The sequence below is a fragment of the Trichosurus vulpecula genome, chromosome 3 (assembly GCF_011100635.1).
Source record: "Trichosurus vulpecula isolate mTriVul1 chromosome 3, mTriVul1.pri, whole genome shotgun sequence".
Taxonomy (NCBI): domain Eukaryota; kingdom Metazoa; phylum Chordata; class Mammalia; order Diprotodontia; family Phalangeridae; genus Trichosurus; species Trichosurus vulpecula.
In genome coordinates, this window is record NC_050575.1 from 219,523,051 (window position 1) to 219,546,103 (window position 23,053).

The window sequence follows — 23,053 nt, forward strand, 5'->3', positions numbered from 1 at the left end:
CTAGAAGACACTTTAGAAGCCCACCTAGTATACTTCCTACCTCATTTTATACATAAAGAAACTGAGGCCTAACAGGTTAAATGATTTGCCTAAGTCCATACAGGCTATTAAGTATCAGAGCTGTGATTACCAACCATGTTTATCTTATTTCAAATCCAACGTTCCTTCTTAACTACTACTCCATGCTACATGCAGTAGCATCACGAAATATCAATTATGTTTAAATCATGACAAATAAAGATATCACTCAGAAAATGTATAACTAGAAAAGTGGGTCAATCCTACAGTCAGAGTGAGGGATAACAGATGGACACTGGAAACTACATCATGTTAAAACAGTAGAGGAAGGCCTCCATTACGTTCATAGACTCTTCATTAAGGATTTAGGGAGGACACTGATGAGAATCACACAGGATGAGACTATGAGGAAGAATTGTGATCTGCACCACTGATACTCACATAGATGAACTTAGAGATATACAGAAGTATAAGATAACTTTACAAAGGAAGTTACTATAATGGGAATGCTAAATGACTTACAGTAGTATCTTATTTATGAGTGGAATTTGATCCACCAAATCCTTCAAGATACATTTTTTACAACAGCAAGGCCATAAAAAGCAACAAAATTGTCAAGTATTTTCAAAATACAAAAAACTATTGATTTCCACATTTTATAAGTTGTCAATTAGAAACAGGAATCACCTAATGAATATAACTTTTAGAATATATTTTAGGTGAAAGACTGACAAAAAATATGCACTTTATGTTAATAACTTATTTTGAGACAGACCTATCATAAACACTTTACCTTATTGATGGCACACGCAGTTTTTTCTCTAATAGATCCACTGCTCGTCCTTAAAATCTTTGAAAGATCCTGCCGAGCAGCCAAGAGATGAGCAACAGAAATAGTACTTTTAGCAGACAAGAGTGTACGTTTTGGTTGGTAGACCTTTGCTAGTTTTTCTGTTTGACTCTGTTAAAAAAAAAGAAAAAGACAAACTTGTTTTCGAAATAACAGATGTACCAAAGAACTCATGATGAAAAAAAATTACACATGTCCAAAAAGCACAAGAATATTAAATTATGAGCAACTTCTTAAGGGCAAGGTTGGTAGGAAACTGAAGGAAAAGCACAGAATCATAGAAGGTCTCAGCTAGAAATATTCTCAGAGGTCATCTAGCTTGTCTGACTTCCTCACTTTATAGATGAGAAATGCAGGGCCTGTAAAGGTTAAGTGACTTTCCCAAAGTTACACTGGAAAAAAAGAGGGAGGAATAATACCTTCCTGGGAATGAGAGGGTATAGTATGAATCAGGAGGATAAATATAAACCAAAAATCTAGGCAGGTGTCAGAATACCAAAATCCATGAGCTAAGATAAATAATAAGACAAGTTCTAGGTTAATGATACAGTCCTGGGGGAGACTAACAATAATTGGTAGAGTGCTTTAATGTTTGCAAGAACTTTACATACATTTTTTCACTTAAGTCTCAAAACAACCCTATGAGGAAAATAAAATGATTATTATTACCCTCATTTTAAAGATGAAAAACAAAGTCAAAAAGGGTTAAGTGACCTGCCCTTGGTCACACAGCCAGAAAATGAGGATTTCTAAGGCAGGATTTCTACCCAGGTCTGGCTCTGTGTCCAATACTCTATTACACCATGTTACCTCTCACATGATATTAGGAAGCCAAAATACAAGGAGTATCATGGCATCAATGCCTGATTTAACCCAATTCCCTTAAATTTTGGCCTATTTCCACTCCTTGCATTTCTGATTAGATGCCAGTGCTCATATGAATAATGTCTATCACACCTCACCCTGATTCATTCACCTCTCTGGGGTTACCTAGAAATCATTTCTGCCCCCATAATGGTTACCTAGATGTCAGGGATTAGCAAGTGCAGTGGCAGTAAGTAAAGCCTCTGTCAACACCAAGTCATTGTATGCTGCTGGCTCCCAAGATTTCTTTTGGGGGATTTACTTCGGCCATTCTACAGGTACTAGAGATAATGCCATTCACTCTCTATTGTCACGGTAGACAATAAAGGGGCATTGTATCCTTTTGTCATACTCCTCCATATCTAAAAAACAGTTCTGAGTATCCATAGCTACTTCTATCAAGCTACACAATTCTCTAGTCCTCTCAGCTTGAGGACTCTGCTCTGGGATTGAGTTGCCTGGATTGGTCAGTGGATGAATGAAAACTTACCTAATCCACTATATATGGCTAGCCTCAAACCATGTTTCACACCTCAACTGGCTGTCCACAGGACACCAAGGCCTACCCCAGTGGAATCTTTATACCTCTGCCTTGCCACCATGCACGCATACCCTAATCCCTTCCCCTACAACTTTCTATCTCTTGCTCTGGAAACAGTAATTAAAATGATTTATCACTGCCACTGACACATAGGGTAAGTTCTGACATGAGGTACAGAAGGGGATCATATAGTCTATCATGATTCCTGACACTAGGACCCATAGTCCCTGATGGAGACAGCAAATCCACTGGTTAAAAATCTCAGCTATTTGCAAAGAAAAAGAAAAATAAAATTTCTCTCTGAGCTCTTGAAGGAACTCCCTTTTCCAAGTTGTCCAGAGGTCAGCCTAAGCTATTTGACAGGAAGCCACAGGGTAAAACCTTGGTCAACTCTGTGGGAAATTTCTGCTGGAGACGGAGATCCATGAAGAAATTCTAATGGAAGAGAATCCTGCAAACTTCTTAGCTGGTCTGACATAGGAATATGGGGAATTTCAGGTGCTATCCACAGCTAGGGCCACTTCTCCTAAGACTTGCCTATGTTAAGAGTCTCACAAACACCTCTCCAGAGGTATGAGACAATAAATAACATGGCTCCAGTTGCTGAAACTTCAATACTGGACCTTGAATTTTGGAAAGCAGATTTGCCATTGCAATTATAAGCAATGTGTTTCTGGAGTCACATAACATTTAGTGTTAGCTAATGTGTGAAAGAGCTAACGTGAACCATCAATAAGACATCTCCTGGGCAGGAGTAAAGGCAATCTTCAATTAGGGTTGAGAAGGCAGGTACAATTTGGAAGGATAGCTATTGCAAAACAAAAATGCAAGCCCAGATTGTAAACATGTATATGTGGAGATACAAAGGCTGAAATGTGCTGGTAGACCAGTAACTAGGCTGGGACTCCATATGATATTAAGAAGCCAAAGTTTAGAGAGTAAAAGAGAACTGACTTTTTGTATGACTTGGACTGTTTTCCCAGAGCTTTAGTCATTTTATAGCAACTGCTTGTGTTTTCTGCCCTCTGCTGGCATTAATATGAGGGCATGGTCATGAGCAGGGCTTACTAAGCCTTCTTCTTACTTAGCTGCTCCCATTAAGTCATGATAATGTACACATACATATACTATGTAGATAGAGATATAATTCCAAACAATTTTCTCCTTTCTTTTTCTCTCATCTTTAGGTTCCTGTGAAGCAGTAGATAATTTTAGAAGGGACCACATAGGCTTCACTGTTGTTAATATCTATACAGCACTTAGTGGACTAAGTATCTTATATATGTATTTTCATCAATTTCACAAAACTTCTTTTACATTTTCTTACCTTAAAATAATAATTAATAACAATGCTGGGTCCATTTTACCAATAAGACTCTTCTTACAGTTTAATTTTAAAATGTATGCAACTTTTCCAAATTAATACATTAAACTTAAGCAAATCATTGAAGTGCTTCATCTTCAGCCCTAGACCTAACCATTTTCTCTTTTGATTTAACAACAAATCAGACTACAATCCAAGTATGCAACTCCACTGATTTGCATGAAATAATTAATTAGGAATGCTAAAAGTTTCTTTTAGTATAGGGGAGAAGAGTAGTCCCAAACAGGTAAGCTATCCTCATTTTTTCAGATCACAGAAAGAATTACTAAAGTACTAACCTGAGATTCTTTCACAAAGAATTAAGGTTCCTACTACTCCACCACAGTGCCAAGCACTGTGCTAAATGCTAAGAATAAAAAAAAAAGGGCCAATTCTTGGCCTCAAGGAACTCACAATCTAATGGGAGAGACTGGGGGAGACAAAAACAAATATGGGAAAGTGAGCCATATATAGGATAAACGGAATAATTAACAGAGGGAATGCACTAGAATTAAAAGGGAATACTTCCTGTAGAAAGTGGGATTTTAGTTGAATTTATCCTAGAGAAAGAGTTCAAATGGTAGGACAAAAACTTTCCTCATCCCCAGGCTAAATTTTACCACTTCTTATTTCACAATCTGTATATACTATTCAACATGACATATGCATATGAATCCTTAAAGATTTTATGTACATTATGCTTTTTTAAAATGGATTTCTCAGAAGATATTTCAAAGTACAGAAGCACATCCTGCACACAGAATACGTAAAAGCGCAAAACTACACTTGAAAGTACTCATTCATTGTCACGAATTCTTAAGCATATGGCTTGCTAAGTAAGAAATTAAGTAACCATGTTCTGGTATGGTATACAAACTAACACTACAAAAGTATTTTTCCTCCTTCCTCCATCTTAGGTTTTTCTATTCTAAAGCCCTGCTGTGATGTCTCATTGTGGCAGGAAGCTTATAGCAGTGATATATATGTAAATTAACCTCAAAAGCCTCAGCATATCTACCCAATACATTTCTTTGGATGCAAGGACCGGTCTAGTTAAGTTTAGACAAGATCAATATCAAAACTTGGGAGAAAATAATTTTTTCACCTACCACCACTCATGAAGATCACCTTCTAAGGCACAAAGGGGCTGTGATTTCCACTGCTGAAGGAGTTATATACACTAATGACATCACATTTACTGGAAGGGTAAATTTTTACACAATGTTTGTACAAAGTGGAACAATTAAACAGAAAGTATTATTTATCACCAGCTATGAGCCTAGCATTATGCTGGGTATTTTAGAATATGAAATAAGTTTAAGATTAGACCCAGGTCCAGGCTACTCAATCTAAGAACAAATTCCTTCAAATACCTTTAAAATATTTAATTACATACTACTGATTCCTGATATAAACTTCCCTTACCTATCATTGCAGAAAAATTTCGCACCTGTTACTTTTCCAGATAACAAAGATCTATTCCTTCTAGCAGTAAATATTTTATTTTCAATTCTTTTTCACAAAGTTTTTTTTCCCCTAAACGTTCACCTTTACTTTTAAAAAAACAGATTTAGTACAGTTTAATTTTTTTCTGGATGATTCAGAGTCATCACAATGAATATTCATTATTTTACTGCAAGACAATATCATTTTTTTGGTCTGTCTTTATGTTTTCAATTTCCTCTCTGTTAAGGCCATTATTGTCACTTGGGCCTTTTACAAAAGCACCTAACCCACTTTTAGTTTGCTTCTTCCAATCATCTATGGACTGGGATACTAGATAACTAATCTTGATAAAAGATTCATGTCAGATAATGATAATAACTGATATTTGCATAATGCTTTAAGGTTTGCCCTGAAGACTAAGAGTCAACAAAGTGCTTTGAGTAAGAGACAAAGGAATAATGAGAATAAAGGCTTTTTTACGAGCTAAAAGTTGAATCCTGAAAAGCTAAGATCTGAAGTCTGATCAATGTGATATTACTCTACTTAATGAAGATCATACTATCTTTATGAAAGCATATAAGATTTTAACATGCCTGCTACTATATTACTCAATAAATGGAATTGGACTCTGAGGCTATGATCTTTTATTTCCTTGAAAGGCCCTTTAGCATAGCAGAATGATGGGCCCAGATTAAGTGTTGTTCAGTTGTGTCAGACTCTTTGTGAGCCCATTTAGGGTTTTCTTGGCAAAGATACTGGAGTGGTTTGCCATTGCCTTCTCTAGCTTGTTTTTAAAACATCTCTAAGATAAGGAAACTGAGGCAAACAAGGTTAAGTGACTTGCCCAGGGTCACACAGGTAATAAGTTTCTGAAGGCAGATTTGAACTCAGGTCTTCATGACTCCAGGCTGAGTGATCCATCTACTGCACCACCTAGTTGTCCTTCCAGGTTAAGTACTCAATAAATATCTGTTAAATGCAACAGAAGAAACTTCCATCCTAGGAAAGATAATTATCAAAAAAATCCCTCTAGCTTGTACTACCCCCCACCTCCGCCAAAAAAAAAGCTAAAGGGATGAAACACGAAGTCTTAACTAACTCCCTGAAGTTGGACAAGTCATTTAACTTATCTAGGCTTTGGTTTCTTTATTTGTAAGACAAGAGAACTGGACTAGATGATCTCCAAGTTCTCTTCAAGCTCTAAAATACTATGATTATAAATATCCAGGCTTAACAGTTGAACAATTAACTAAATGTAGTTATGTGAAGGCTTTATATATTTAAATTAAAAATAACCTAATAGTAAGATAACCATAATCCCTGCTTCTTAGTAGGCTGGTTCACTTTCAGAGGGGACAACTAATTAATGTATTGGCAAGAGTTAAGAGAATATACATTTAGAAAAATTCATGTATGAGTCAATAATGCATTCCCAGTTCAAAGTTTGGAGGAAGAAAACCCCTAAATTCTACCTACTGCAACTTCTTTGCAAATAAAAGCACACTACTACCATTTTAAATGGCAATTACTAAATCAAATAAAAATTTAAATTACATAGTTTCAAAGAAACTTCTACTGACTCATTTTTCCCCCTCTGAATAATTCCATTTGGAAATATCAATTTTGAAGAGAAATAATAATAATGTAAAGAAATTGGCTATCATACTTAGAGGTCGTGTTTTTCAATATTCTGTTCTTCTATAATGCCATGCATACCTTAGCTCTGTCTGACCAGCCAAATGACTGTACGGTGACATCCAGACGTTTCACTAAAAGCTTTCTTCGAACTTCATATTCATTGGTTATGGCTTGGTTAACTGCTTCTATTTTCTCCTGGATAAAAAGCAAAACCAGTCAATATCAGTTCAAATGCTCAACTTAAATGCTAATTGTTTTAATTTTCTCCTTGTAACAGATCAAGGGAGATAATTTAAATACTAACAAATTACATTATGATTACACTTCTAGTTAAATTCAAAGTACAAGATAACAATAGCTTACATTTACCCAGAAATTTATGGGGAGAGCTATCCTCCCCCAACTTTGTGAACTGGTTAGTATTAAGCACAGCTAAGCAACTGGTCCAAAGTCACACAGCTGGTAGTTACTACAGTAACTTCAAACATGTCACTCTTCTATTACACCACACTGTCTCTCAGTGTGATGACAGATATTGAAGAATGAGAACATTAAACTTCAAACAATAGAAGTAAAATTAGATTTTTATGTTTCTTATTAATTTATAAGCACTCTGGCTTAAAAAACAACAGGTAACACAACCTATTTTTATTTAAAATTTCTTATACTGAATTGACCCTGATGAAATATTTTAAAATTATTATCTCAAATTTAAATGCCTAATATTAGGAGGCCTAGGCAAATTTAATTTACACAAAATTTTAATGTCTAGCTTTTCTTAGGCATATATTTTTAATGCTAAAATAAATGAAAAGCTCTGGGAAAATCCTTACTTTTGCAAAAGAAAAAGTACGTTTGGACTAGGTTTAGATGTAGTACTCATTAAAACATATACTTTAAGAAAAAATTCAAAAAGCATGATGCCTAATGTCAAAAACATGAAATGCATCACAGTCTACCAATTCACCTCCAAATTAACCCCTACATACCCAGTGAGCTGGTCCCATTGTTTTCTTCAACAAAGGCTTTCCCACATGATTAGGAGGAACTTTTGCTAATGTTTCCTTTAACTGAAATAAGTAAATAAATAAAATGAGTTAAAGATTTTCCCCACCTTCAAAAAGCTTCTCCACATATCCTTACATCAGAAGATCCTGATAACAGAAAGGTAGTCAAGATTAAACTAAAGATCAGTGAAGGTCCCAAGGGGAGGGGTGGGAATGGGTGGAACCAGAAAGCTGGTTACCCTGGCTTTTGTCCCACTATTTATTTCCCTTCACAATTATCAGAGAATATGTATAAACTGTAACATGGATAAATTAAGGCTCATTTTTGTACTAGAAACCAATCCCGTGTTATTTTATCATGGCACTCCTTACTGTACTCTTATTTATGCTTAATTTGCAGACTACAAGTAGTACATTAAGAAAAGCATAAGGAGAAAAAAATGTGTGGTATCAATCTTTATTTTCTTCTGCTCCATTAATTACAAATGTTCTGTGACATTAAGTATACATTTGCTTGTGGACCAGGCTGTTACTATTTGAAAGACCTTATTTATAAATAAAGCACATAGGATACAACAGTGATTGAATTGAGAAGTTTAAGTATTAAGATCCTAATTATTTCTACCTGAGAGGAAGAAGTAAAGAAAACAAAAAATATTTTTTGTATGTTTTTTTCTTATAAATTTTAAAAATTTTAGTATGCAGTGAAAAAAATCTTTCAAAGCCTAATTCTTACTTTTTGGTAATAATGAAGATGACCACTAAACCAAAACACAGCAAAATAGGACATCAGTGAATTCTGATTTTGAAAAAGAAATAATACCGTAACTCCAACAGTCATGTTATAAGAACCACAAATAAAAATAACTTATAAAAAATTCCTTGATTCATTTCAGACAAACAACTAGGTTTCCTTTAACACACTGTATTTTGGTGCAAAAATCTTACTTTTTTTTCTATGCCGCTGAAGAACTGGAACATGGTTATATTGGCTGGAGGTTTGGACATTCCTAAAGCAATACATATGCCTTTCAACTCTTGAAAAACCTCACTACCACCTCCTTCTTGTGTTTTTTTGGGGGGAGAATTCACACACAGCATTCTGGCAGCTTCTAGTTCTGATATGAGGTATGCTGAAAGAAACAAAACCAAACTTCACAATGAGATAGTTATGTTAAACATGATTAAACTTTGGTCAGAACTCTATGGTACTTATGAGAACTACTTCGGAACACTACAGTGATCCTCAATAAAACATTTTTTTCAATGCTTGTTACTTTAGAAGTAGACCATTCTTGAAAATCTGACTCCTACAATTAAATTTCTAAAGCACAAGTCAGCAACTAATCCTTGTGTGCAAGAACTCTAACCTCTCACCGCTTCTTGTTGTTAACCCCTACCAAATACGCAGAGGCATACTATATCAACACTAAGCAAAATGTCAAAGGTGGCAAAGTTTGGTTTCATAGAGGTACCTTTCTTCCTCTCTTTGTGCCTTATTTCCTATGTACCCAAGGCTTTCTGAGCTAAAATTACCTTAGACTCCCCACACATCCAAACTTTCCTTCTTCGGTATGCTGAATTCAACTATGTGTTAGAAAACAGCAATTTGTTTAAAACAATTTATACTCATGATTGATAACCCTCCTTTAAGTCTTGAAAAGAAGAATCTTTAAAAAGAAGGCAACTCAAATGAACTTTTAATTGGTAGGATTTTTTTTGGTCACTTATTTCTTACCATGAAGATAAGCACAACTCTTAAGCATATAAGTAGTATAGTGGACCCAGTGTCAAAATTACAATTGAGAAGAATGGAGTTTAAATTCTGTCTCAGACATTAGCTAGGTGAATCACTTAACCTGATTCAGACTCCCCTCCATCATCTCTAAGATGGGTAATAGCATCTAACTCACAGGGTTGCTGTGAGAATCAAAAGAGACATGTAAAGTGCTCTATAAACCTTAAAGTGCTTTATAATTAAATGTTAGCTATTAAATTATTATTAACTGAGTAACCCTCTCCTTACTCTCAATCTGAGGGGTCAGAAGAACTGGGAAAAGAATCTTGACATAACAATTCTGAAAGTTTGTCAACCCTTGATGTAGAGAGAAAAAGTCAGCAAAATTTTGGGGGGAAGTTCTTGAAGACTCTGTTTAAGAATCTCTATCAAATTCATGTACAATATTCTATATTTATTTACTAGTGAGAGCACATACCACCTCTGAAGGGGGATCTATAAATTAAAATCCCACCAGTTTTTAAAGTATCTGACATATCTAATTTGAGAAATATTATGCTTATTATTTAGAACTGCATTCAATTGTTAAATTTTCATTGGTCAAATCAAGTAGTAATCTTTAGGAATGACATGAGCATTTATGAGCATATGAGAAGACCTTAAGTTATCTACAACATTTAAGGAAATGGACTCTGATATTGGGTTAACGGAACACATATTCATGATACTGGTTTATGGACATTATCATCAAGAGATAATTAAGCTTAACTATTTAGAACACAACTAGAACCAAGAAATAAGTATAAAGATCTCTGAACAGCTTAAAAATTTCTCAGTTCACGCTACAAAGTTATTCACTTTCCTCTCAAAGGATAGCCTCTTGGGTTTACTCACAGCCTATTTACTTCTAAATGACAAAATTATAATAAGGTTTTTAATGGAAATCTTATATGAAATTAACTCATTTCCAAACTCACAGACTATATCAAAAGTGCAAACCAAGAGAGGAGCAGCAAGAAAAAAGACAGAAAATCACAAAAAAGTTTTTGCAAAAAATTATAATGACCAAATATGGCCAAGAAGAGATGAGAAAATGTACCTGTGTCCTTTCTTTGCAGAGGTTAAGGGCAAAAATTCCTAAGTACCTGAATACATTATAAGGGTATCTAATTCAACATACACCTATTAAAAGCCCACTATATTAAGTGTACTGTGCTTGGCACTAGGAATAGAAAAATGAAAAATTATTTCTTTTATGACTTAGTGGAGCTTACAAAATTTTATAGTACACTACAATAACTAATGTTAATATAACTATAGGGATGACCTGAAGCCAAGGAAAAGCTTATTATATTCTTTGCAGAGAAATTGCTATGGAAAATGATTAAAATATCTCTTCCACCCTTGTACCTTCCAATCCCACCCCTAAAACAAAAGTTCTAGTATGAAATGAACACATTTTTAATTGTCTAGAACACTCAGCTATCCAGAATAACAACTTCACTGAGTATTCCTGATATCCAAGATTTTACCATGTGAAGTTTTATTTTTCATTTGTTTCAGACTCTTTGTGACCCCATTTGGGATATTCCTGGCAAAGGTATTGGTTTGTCATTTCCTTCTCCAGTTCATTTTACAGATAAGGAAACTGAAGCAAACAGGGCTAAATGATTTGCCCACTGTCACATAGCTAATATGTGTCTGAGGCCGGATTTGAACTCATGAAAATGAGTCTTCCTGATTCCTAGTCCAGTACTCTATCCACTGTGCTACCTACCTGTCCCCACTATATGAGGTAGCAAATGTCAGATGGTTCTTGCACACAATGTTGCTTGTTGACTTATGCTTTAGGGACTTTAGAGGTTTCAGAATCAATTAATGACATCAGACAGGTTGTTTCAGTTTTGTGGAATTAAGGTAAAATTAAGATCGAACCACACTTTAAGAACTTAGGCTGCACATGAGAGAACCAAAACGGTTAACAGTTGGAAGATAACAAGTAGGCAATTAGCTGTCTTTGATGAATTCTGGGCACGAGACTCAGCTAACCTACATCCTAGGGTGCTGAAAGAACTGGTGATTATGATTTGTAGTTATTGATGACTTTTGAAAGAAGATAAATAAGAGGTACTAGAGGCCTAGGAAATGGCAAAAGTCCTGAATTTCAAAGAAAGAAGAGAAAGGAATAAACAAGCTATAAGCTAATGAATTTTTTAAAATTTTATCATTTTTAGCTAATATTTTAGTTTTCAACATTGATTTCCACAAGATTTTGAGTTACAAATTTTCTTCCCATTTCTACCCTCCCCCCCATTCCAAGACAGCATATATTCTGACTGCCTCGTTCCCCAGTCAGTCCTCCCTTCTTTCATCTCACTCCCCCGGCCCCATCCTCTTTCCCCTTACTTTCTTGTAGGGCAGGATAGTATAAGCTAATGAATTTGAGTGATTCTTTGCAAAATTCTGAAATATACTGTTAAAAGAGTTCCAACTTAGCCTGTTAAAACAAACTATGGATGCTGAAAAATGGGAAATAAATAGTGACACAGAACAAGTTCATTTCATAAGGAAGTTTATCTGATGTAAATCAGTAACCCTAAAACTGCCTCAGCCCAATAAACACACAATCATTTGGCCCACTACAAAGTAGCTAAAGGTCAGTTTAGAATACAAATTTATTTGTATAACCTTGTGTAGAAAAAAAGAGCACCAAATTTGAAGTTAGGTTGAACTAGCTCACTATTTCCTGCATGTGTGAGATGTAAAACATCTATGGCCCACTGTTTTGTTTTTTGTTTTCCCCATAAGGTCCTTTTCCAGTTCTATATCTATGATGCTAAGGATGGTAGAGGACCACAAAAAAAAACAAGAAGTGGTGGAGGAAAAACAAATTTACAAAAGGCCTGGCCAGGTGCCAAATTAAACCAGATTATTCTAAGAACATTTAAGGATGATACTGGAAGTGAAAAGATGAAAAATGGAAAAGATATCAAGATTCTCTTATAACAAACTTTTATTCACTAATAGTGAAGTCATCACACTATATAGCATATCAGAAGCTGATATGCTATATGAGGAAGAAAAGATGCTAGAGAAAACAAAGATGACTCAAGTAACAGGATCTATAGGTCCATGGATCAGAAAATACGAAGAGTGCAAAGTAACTAAACAGTGATTGGAAGGTGAGGACTAAGAAGTAGGAAATATGAGGAAAGTCATTTTGAAGAGGGCATTACTTAAGGTGTGCCTTGAAGGGCACTAGGAAACTAAAAAAGGAAACATGAAGGAGAGCATTCCAGGCTTGAAACACAGCCTATACAAAAGACACAAGTATAGAAGATGGAATATAGTTCACAGGAAATGGCAAGTAAGTTAACTCAGCCTAGAAAGACAGGATGGTGTCAGAATGAAGGGCCTTAAATGCCAAAGAGGAAGTTGTATTTTATTTGAAAGACAACGAAGAACAACTAAAGCTTTCTGAACCGGGCGTAACGTGGTTAAAATTATGCAGCCAAATATGGCAACTGTGTGGAAGCTGGACTGGATAGGAGAGAGGCTAGCTTCAAGCAAACTAATTTTAAGGCTAATGCAATAGTCCAGGCAAGAACTAATGAGGCCTGAACTAGAGTGGTTATGGTACAAGTAAAGAAAAGGGACAGATGTAAGAGATGTAAAGGAGATGAAATAATCTGACTTGGCAACTTTGGCAAACTAACTGCATATGGGTTTAAGAATAAAGCTACTCAGTTCTATTTTGAGATTCCTAAGGAATATCTAGCATAAACTTGCAAGATAGGGGACTGGAGGGCTCAGGAGAGAGATGGGGGTTAGTTACATTGATTTGAGAATCATCTGTATGGAGACGATAGTTGAATCCATGGGAGTTGTTGAATTCACCAAAAGGGAGAGGGGGAAAGAGTAAGGGCGGCAGAGGGTAGCAGAGGAGAGGAAGTGAGGGGGGCATGTATAGGGGCTAAGACAGAGATTATGATTTACAAAAGAGACTGAAAAAGGTTGATCAATCATGTAGTAAGAGAATGAAGACAGAGAAGTGTTACAAAAACTTAGTGAAGGGTGAATTTAAAAGAGAAGCTAGATCAGACCCGAGGATGTGTAAAGTAGGTCTGCACTGGAAGTGATGCAGTTTGAGGGTAATGAGGAATAAATTCTCAAGCTTTCTCAAAGAATGAATACTGATCCCCTACCCCCGCCCCAACCCCAGCAAGAGAGACTATGATGAGAAACGATCATTTATTACATATGCCTACTTTCTCATCTGTATAAAATCTTTAAGAGAATAACTGATACTCATATCAAGGACATCCTTGATAAAGGTATCAGATAAGAATAAGATGCAGGCTTTATAACAAATACAGTACAGCAGATCACATCTTTAACAGTCACATAATTGACTAAAAGATGCAGAGAATAAAAGATACCACTCTACTTTCAGTCTGACATGTATACACACACACACACACACACACACACACACATAAACCTTTGACTAGGTAGGAAAATATGCCGTCATAAAGACTCTCATCATGAACACTAATAATAATAATAATGATAATTTATATATTTATATAGCACTTTCTATGTGCCAGGCATTTATATAGCACTTTCTATGTGCCAGGCATTTGCTAAGCACTTGACAAATATTATCTCATTTGATCCTCATAAAAGCTATGGGAGGTAGATGCTATTACGATTCCCATTTTATAGTTAAGAAAATTGAGACATACAGAGGTTAAGTGACTTGTCCAAGGTCACACAGTTAATAAGTCTCTGAGGCTGGGTTTGAACTTGGGAGTCAAGAAGACTCCAAGCCCAGTACTGTATTCACTATGTCATCTAGGTGCTACAAAAATTATAGGCTCAACAGATGAAGAACAGGAAGGGACTTTGAGTAATCTAGTTCAATTCTCCTCATTTTACAGATGAATACTCAAAGAAAGTGACTTGCCCAAGATCGCACACTGGTAATAAAACAGTACAAGTGGGATTCAAACCTATGTTGTTGGACTACAAATCCAATGGTATTTCTACAGTATGTTTTACAGATTTAAAAGCAGGTGAGAAATATAACTCTGTGGGGCAGCTAGTTGGCATAGTGGACAAAACACCAGCCCTAGAGTCAAGAGGACCTGAGTTCAAATGTGGCTTTGGACACTTACTAGTTGTGTGACCCTGGACAAGTCACTTAATGCCAACTGCCTTTAAAAAAAAGGAAGAAATATAATTCTGTTCAACAACCCTCTGATTATTAATATCAAACATAAAACAGAGAGAGGTATGCTTGTCAAAAGTGATTACCACTGTCATGGAGGATATCCAGTGCAAAATCTGAACAGAAGAGAGTAATTACAGATCAGGTTATCTATCCATGGAATTAAATCTTTATTTTTGCTAATCTCTAATTGAAGTTCAGCTTTTCCTTTAATTATTAATTAAAAAAAATAACAAGGTGCTGATTATATCATAACCTAAGAATGATTATTATCCAGGATATAACAGTACCAGATAAATTTATTGATGGACCATCTGTTATGGGCTGTTCATCCAATTGCTTATTATATCCTGGATAATAATCATTCTTAGTCCACTTTGTTTTTGTGGTATGGATGGTGAAGCCAAGTTCATCAATGATGATGGCTCCTTTCTTAGGGGCTTTGCAGTGTTCTGCGTTATGATATAATCAGCACATTGTCATCCACTGACAGGAATATCAGTAAGTCTTTGCCATCTATGAAAGGGATTCTAACCTTTTTTGTGTCATGGACCCCCCTGTCAGTCTGATGAAGCCTCTAGATTCCTTCTGACAATTATTTTTTAAAGGCAGTTGGGATTAAGTGACTTGCCCAGGGTCACACAACTAGTAAGTGTCCAAAGCCACATTTGAACACTGAAGTGATGTGTGAACAGAAAGACGTACCTATCATGTGGGGAGAAAGGTGTGTCTGCTTTGCAGAGATTCATGAAGAGTGGGCCATGCCACACTAAAAGGCAGAAGTTTATCTGAAAAACATCTGGAGGTTGAAGTGGTCTGTGAGTCATCAGTGTTATACTCAATTGGGTCTACAATCTCATTAATTCAGGAGTTCTCTCCAACAGTGCAGACCCATCAATGCCAGCCTGTCCTGTGCTTCCTTTGTCCATCCATGTTTTTCTTAAAGTTTGCTGTACATGCCTTTCTTATTTTCTCCCAATATGATGACTGTACCAAAGGAATACTCTAGATGTTTACCTGTTATCTACTCTTCAGCCACCATCCTCATCTTCTTCCCAAAAGAACCCTGTACTCCACCCCAGATCTCTCAGCTCTGATAGGTACCCCATCTTCCTGGGGCCCATGTATTCACAACACTTTCTCAGATATTTTCTTACCATGACAAAAAAATCATATACCTCCCCACCCTCCCTTTCTAGTACCCTTCCACTGTTATAAGGTCCCTGATGGCAGGGACTATTGCTGGCTTGTATGGGTATACCTAAGATTTAGCACAATTTAGCACAATGAATGGCATATAATAAATGCTCATGCTTTAGCCTTATAGCTGCTATATGTCCATCCATCCATCCATTCTTGCCATGTGACCAGTTTATCTTTTCTTCCTATCTTACAATGACTTGATGATGTCCTTTATTACTGTTCCTCTTTGGTGTTCCTCATTGCTGATGTGTTACACAATTACTCACACCTCCACCAGTGTGATCCAGTAGCCAAAAAAGCTAACACAATCTTGGGCTGCATTAAGAAATACAGTGTCCAGGTGACTGTGCCCAAATGTACTCTGCCCTGGTCAGAACACATCTGGAGTATTTTTGTTTGCTTCTGGGCACCGCATACTGCTAAGCTTGAGATCACCGTAGATTTTAAGCCCGAAGGAGACTTTAGAGGTGATGTAAAACTGTCTTCCAAAAGCTGAGGATTGTAGAAGGATTAGATATGTTCTTTCTAGCTCTGGAAAGTAGAAGTAAATGTAACAGGTGGAAGCTTTAAAGAGGCAGATATGCCAGGCCTTGATTCAAGGAAAAACCTCCCAACAATTAGAGCAATCCAAAAAAAAAAAAAAATGGAACAGGCTACCTCAAGAGGTCATGTGTGGTTTTAGGCCTTAAAGCAATGCTGGATAATCATTAACACACATATGTTGTAGAAGGGATTCTTGTGGGAGGGGGGAAGAGTAGACTGTGTGCTGAATTTGGAATCAGAGGATTTAGTTTCAAATCTTAGTTTTGTGACTTACTAGTTGTATGACCTTGGTCAAGGCAAGTAATGTTGCAGGGCCTCAGTTTCCTCACTTGTAAAATGAGGAGTTTGAACTGGTTTCTATGGGTCCGTTCCAGCTCTAAATCTATGATCTTATATTCAGGTATAGGCAGGACTAAATGAATGTTATGTGCCTTCCATCACAGCAGAAGCTATAATATTAGTAGTTCTGTTAGTTCAGGGGTAGGGAACTTGCAGCCTCAAGGCCATAGGCTCCTCACCCCTATGCTAGCCCATAGGCTTCCTGGGAGTAGGAATTATGTCTTATGCCATCTTTGTATTACCTCACAGTACCATTATGTTACCTTGCATATAGCAGTGCTTAACAAGTGTTTATTGAATGAATTCATCAAAACCTTATTTTTTGAACTAGTCATGTATTATAAAGATTCTGGCATTTATACCACGTTGTAGATTAACTCACTATTTCCTTTAGCTAAAAATAAACAAGAATGGTAGTATGTATGCTCAAAAATTATGAAAAAAATATTCTTTCAAAGAACACAGAAAATTATCCTTAAGTACTTTGGAAAGTACAAGAAAAATTCAAATAACATTTGTAAGAGTAAATTTTTATACTGTATGTGTCATTGTATAAAAACAAAACTCTTTCATCATTAAAATAACATAAGTTTGAAGGAATATGCTAATTCACCACATATTATTTAAAACTCAGTTGAACTAAAAATGACCACATTCTATCAGTTAATTTTCCCATATTTGAAATATAAGGGTGTCATAAATTGACAACTATAATTTTTTACTACATAATCTCAAGGTCCTTGCTGTTGCAGTCACTTTGAAAAGTTAAGTATCAAACTGTTCCTTATCTCCATACTCTCAGCAAATGACCTCACCTCCTACTTTACTGAGAATACCAAGGCCATCCAGTGTGAGTTCCCTCAATCCCTTTCTCCTCATTCAAAACTTCTGTGTCTTCAATTAACGTTAATTCAAACAATAAGTTTCTATTTTGTGCAGAGCACTGTGCTAGGTGCTGGGGGAAATACAAAGTTTAGATAAGGCAGTTCCCTCAGGGGACTTATAGTTTAGAGGGGATATAACACATATGGCAAGCAACTAAAGTATACAATTCACAAGTACATGACAGATGTAAGCAAAGTCCTACAAGAGACTTAAGGGTGGGGGGGCAGAGCCAAGATGGTAGCAGGAAAGCATGGACTTGCTTAAGCTCTCCCCCAAATCCCTCCTAACACCTGTAAAAAATGGCTCTGAACAAATTTTAGAGCTGCAGAACCCATGAAATAGCAGAGGGAAACAGGTCTCTAGCCCAAGAGAGCCTGGATGGTCGCTGGGAAGGGTGTATCACACGGTGGTGGGAGCGGAGTGCAGCCCAGCATGGGCTGCTCCAGGACAGATCAGCCTGGGAGTCAGCCAGCTGGAAACAGGCATTAGGGCCATGAATCATTGAGCTGTGGCAGTTACCAGACTTCTCAACCCACGAACACCAAAGAGCAGGTTTAGCGGGAAACTGTGGGACAGAGTTCAGAGCAGTCTAGCCACCAGCCCTGGGGGTGGCGGAGGTGGTGCAGCGGTGGCGGTGGCAGCAGAAGGAAGCTCCTGAGGCTGCTTCCAGAGCTCCAACGTGAGCTGCTTCCTGAGTCTCTGGCTCACATGGTCGGAGGAATCCAGCAGTGGATCAGAGTGGGAGTGCAAGGAGCGCTTTGTGGGCACAAAGGCAGGCTCTCTTGCTGTGCCCTGCTTGGATCTGGATTGTGGTCCTGGTTGGTGGTTCTTGGTGGGGGGAAGAGCGCTGCTGTGACAGAGCCTGTGGTGACGGTGGAGTAGAAGTAGCTCTGAAAACAGCAGTGCTTGGACCCTAAAGCTTGGGACAAAGTACTCTCTACTCTACAAGCAGTCATACCCTGACAAAAAGCTCAAGGGTCAAGTAGTTGGGTGGGAACATAAACAGGCAGCAAAAATGAACTCAGACTCAAATTCAAACTCTAGATTTCTTTTTTGGTGACAAAGAAGACCAAAACATACAGCCAGAAGTCAAAAAAAGTCCAAGAGCCTACATCAAAAGCCTCCAAGAAAAAATGAATTGGTCTCGGGCCATGGAAGAGCTCAAAAAGGAGTTGGAAAAGCAAGTAAGAGAAGTAGAGGAAAAATTAGGATGAGAAATGAGAGTGATGCAAGAAAACCATGAAAAACAAGTCAATGACTTGCTAAAGGAGACCCAAAAAAATACTGAAGAAAGTAACACCTTAAAAAATAGACTAACCCAAAAGTCAAAAGAGCTCCAAAAAGCCAATGAGGAGAAGAATGCCTTGAAAGGCAGAATTAGCCAAATGGAAAAGGAGGTCCAAAAGACCACTGAAGAAAATACCATCTTAAAAAATTAGATGGAGCAAGTGGAAGCTAGTGATTTGATGAGCAATCAAGGTATTATAAAACAGAACCAAAGGAATGAAAAAATGGAAGACAATGTGAAATATCTCATTGGAAAAACCACTGACCTGGAGAATAGATCCAGGAGAGATAATTTAAAAATTATTGGACTACCTGAAAGCCATGATCAAAAAAAGGGCCTAGATATCATCTTTCAAGAAATTATCAAGGAGAACTGCCCTGATATTCTAGAACCAGAGGGTAAAATAGAAATTGAAAGAATCCACCGATAGCCTCTTGAGAAAGATCCCAAAAAGAAAACTCCTAGGAATATTGTCGCCAAATTCCAGAGCTGCCAGATCAAGGAGAAAATACTGCAAGCAGCCAGAAAGAAACAATTTGAATATTGTAGAAACACAATCAGAATAACACAAGATCTAGCAGCTTCTACATTATGAGATCAAAGGGCTTGGAATATGATATTCTGGAGCTAGGATTAAAACCACGAATCACCTACCCAGCAAAACTGAGTATCATGCTCCAACACAAAATACGGATTTTCAATAAAATAGAGGACTTTCAAGCTTTCTCAGTGAAAAGACCAGAGCTGAATAGAAAATTAGATTTTCAAATATAAGAATCAAGAGAAGCATGAAAAAGTAAACAAGAAAGAGAATTCATAACGGACTTACTAAAGTTGAACTGTTTTGTTTACATTCCTACATGGAAAGATGATGTGTGTAATTCATGAGACCTTTCTCAGTATTAGGGGAGTTGAAGGCAATATACATATATACAGACAGAGGGCACAGGGTGAGTTGAATATGAAGGGATGATATCTAAAAAAATGAAATAAATTTAAGGTGTGAGAGAGGAATGTATTGAGAGAAGGAGAAAGGGAGAGATAGAATGGGGTAAATTATCTCACCTAATAGTGGCAAGAAAAAGCAGTTCTGCTGGAAGGGAAGAGGGGGCAGGTGAGGGGGAATGAGTGAATCTTACTCTCATCGGATTCAACTTGAGGAGGGAATAACATACACACTCAATTGGGTATCTTACTCCACAGGAAAGGAAGGGGATAAAAACAGCAGGGATGATAGAAGAGAGGGCACATAAGGGGAGAAGGTAATCAAAAGTAAACACTTTTGAAAAGGGACAAGGTCAAGGGAGAAAACTGAATAAAGGAGGACAGGATAGGATGGAAGGAAATATAGTTAGCCTTTTATAACATGAGTACTGCGGAAGTGTTTTACATAATGATACATGTGTGATCTATGTTGAATTGCTTGCCTTCCTAGGGAGGGTGGGTGGGAAGGGAAGAGGGGAGAGAATTTGGAACTCAAAATTTTAAAAGCAGATGCTCAAAAAAAAAAAGTTATTTTTTGCATGCAGCTAAGAAACAAGATATATAGGGATTGGGGCATAGAAATCTATCCTGCCCTACAAGAAAGTAAGGGGAAGGGGAATGTGGGGGGAGTGGGGGGAAGGTGGGGTGACAGAAGGCAGGGCTGACTGGGGAACGAGGCAATCAGAATATATGCCATCTTGGAATGGGGGCGGGGGAGGGTAGAAATAGGGAGAAAATTAGTAACTCAAAATCTTGTGGAAATCAAGGTTGAAAACTAAAATATTAAATAAAAACGATAAAAAAAATTTTTAAAAAAGAGATTCAAGGAAGTAAATATAATTACTGAAGTGGAGAGAAGGTTCAATCATGTAAAGCTTCCTGGAGGTGAAATTTGAGTTGAGTATGGTAAGAATTTAAAGAAGGGTAGGAATTTAACCGGCACTTCAAGAGGGGACTTCACACACAGAAAACATGTTGAACAAAGACAGAGATAGGAAAGTATAAAAAATGTATCAGGAATGGCAAGTTTTCCAAACTGATGGAAGCATAAACTATGTAACGGGAAACAGAACGAGAGGCTAGAAGTGTTGGAACTACTGGAGGGATTCACAACAATTGGGATACAATGAAATCTACGCACGAGGTAGGTAAATTTGGTGGCTGCGTAAGTTCATCCACTGTTTCTTTGCTCCTATTGTTTTAGGCAGAGGTGGTTCTTCTGGCTAACATTTATTCTTCTATACTGTGATTCTTAATCACATCAAACATACCATTTTTCTTTATATCTTCAATATCCTCCTCTCCAAAGGCTCCCTATGCTTAGGTCTCTGTATCCTTTTAAGAAAAAAAGTATCCTCTAGAGCCACTGTACAAATCTTTATTGCCATTTTCACTATATCTCTGCAGTGAACATCTTTGAATAAGTGGTCTTAGGCTGTACTTTCTTAACTTCCTTTCACTCCTCTAAACTTTTTGATATGGCCTTTATCCTCACCAAACTACTAAAAGCGAGTTTTACAAAGGTCACCAATAATTTCCTAAATTTAGAATCCAATAGCCTTTTCTCAGTCTTCATTCTCTTTGACTTCTTGGCAACATTGAAACATTATTTATATTCTTTTCTCTCTTGGCTTCTATCCTAGCTCTGGACATTATTCACTTCTCACAAGTAGCCTTACCTATTCTCTCTAAATCCCATCTGTCTTACATAGGAATAAGGGAGTAGTAATATTCCTCATGTGTTTGGATTCACTTCAGAGATGGAAGGGATCTCGGTGGCCATTTATTCCAACCCCAAAACTGAAAAGAATTCCCATCTGAGGAATGGTCATCTAACTTTTGCTTGAAGATCTTCAATGAGAGGAACCCACTATTTCCAAAACATCTTATGCTACTTTTGGATAGTTCTAGTTGTTAAGCAGTATTCACTTCATAAAAGTTTTTGAAGTTAAGCTCAATGAAGATAGAGATTGTTTCATTCTTGTCTTTGTACGACATAGCAGGTTTAACAAAGGCTTGCTGATTAATTTCATTAAATCAAACCTAATTTTTTTCTCTTTATAATTCCTATTCTTTACTCAAATTCCCACCCTTTAAGGCCAACAAAACAAGTCTAATTCCTCTTTCACATGATACCTTTTCACATACTTAGAAGAAAGATATTATTTCCCTCTCTCCCTGCCCCCCAACTCACATCCCTACTCCCTAAGTCTTCCCTAAGGTAAACATCACTAGTTCATAGGGCACAGATTTCATATTCTCCATCCATCTAGTTGCCTTCTTCTGGAAATTTCCCAGCTTATCAATACCTTTTCCAAACTGTAGTGCACAGAACTTTACACAGTATTTCAGGTGTGCAGTTTGACCAGAGAAGCACAGAATATCACCTTCTTATTTCTGGAAGTATACCTCTTTTAATATATTATCTTTTAATACAATAGATTTTTTGGCAGTCAACATCTATTACCTACTGTGTGCATAGCACTGTCACACAACTGTTCTCTTCCCATGCAGTTTCTATGAAATAAAAACTATCAGTTACACAAGAAACAATGTTACTTATGCACTGGCATTAAAATGCTCTCTTACATTTAAAAATTTAAGAATATTTTTCTTTAAAAAGAAAAGTATTTTTCCATGTATAACAAGTATCAGTCAAAGAACATGTAAAATGTTCTTTGTAAAAATGTAAATGTAAAATGTACATAAAGGTAGTCCTGAACTTACTGAGCAACAGGAGGCAATTCTTCTGGTTGAGAAGGCGCTTTGTCACATCCCCAGACGTCAGTGAGATATACGGACAGTTCATTTCCCCAAGTAGCCCACTCACCTCAAGCTGGAACTCATCAGCTTCATTTGGGCCTTTAAAAAACAACAAAACAATACTTTCAATAAGAGTTTCATTTCTAAAATAAATATCACAGAAATTAATTCTAATTGGGCTCCCTGCCTCCAGCTTCCGACTCCTACACCATAAATCCATGTATTCCTTTCTTTTTTTTTTCTTTTTACAAGGGGGAAGGCAGGGCAATTGGGGTTAAGTGACTTGCCCAAGGTCACACAGCTAGAATGTCAAGTGTCTGAGGTCACATTTGAACTCAGGTCCTCCTGACTCC

At 36.9% G+C, this 23,053-nt stretch overlaps 1 protein-coding gene across 1 annotated transcript in view; it reads right to left on the minus strand.

Annotated features, from left to right (window-relative positions):
- The window catches only part of FAM98A (family with sequence similarity 98 member A), a 33,998-nt gene that overhangs the window by 2,756 nt on the left and 8,189 nt on the right, over positions 1–23,053 (minus strand). Inside the window, exons 3-7 of the mRNA XM_036750962.1 lie at positions 22,665–22,799; positions 8,676–8,860; positions 7,710–7,790; positions 6,799–6,915; positions 812–979 (exon numbers count right to left, since the gene is read on the minus strand). Of these exons, the coding sequence (XP_036606857.1) occupies positions 812–979; positions 6,799–6,915; positions 7,710–7,790; positions 8,676–8,860; positions 22,665–22,799 (686 nt within the window). The remainder of the gene's footprint in view (positions 1–811; positions 980–6,798; positions 6,916–7,709; positions 7,791–8,675; positions 8,861–22,664; positions 22,800–23,053) is intronic.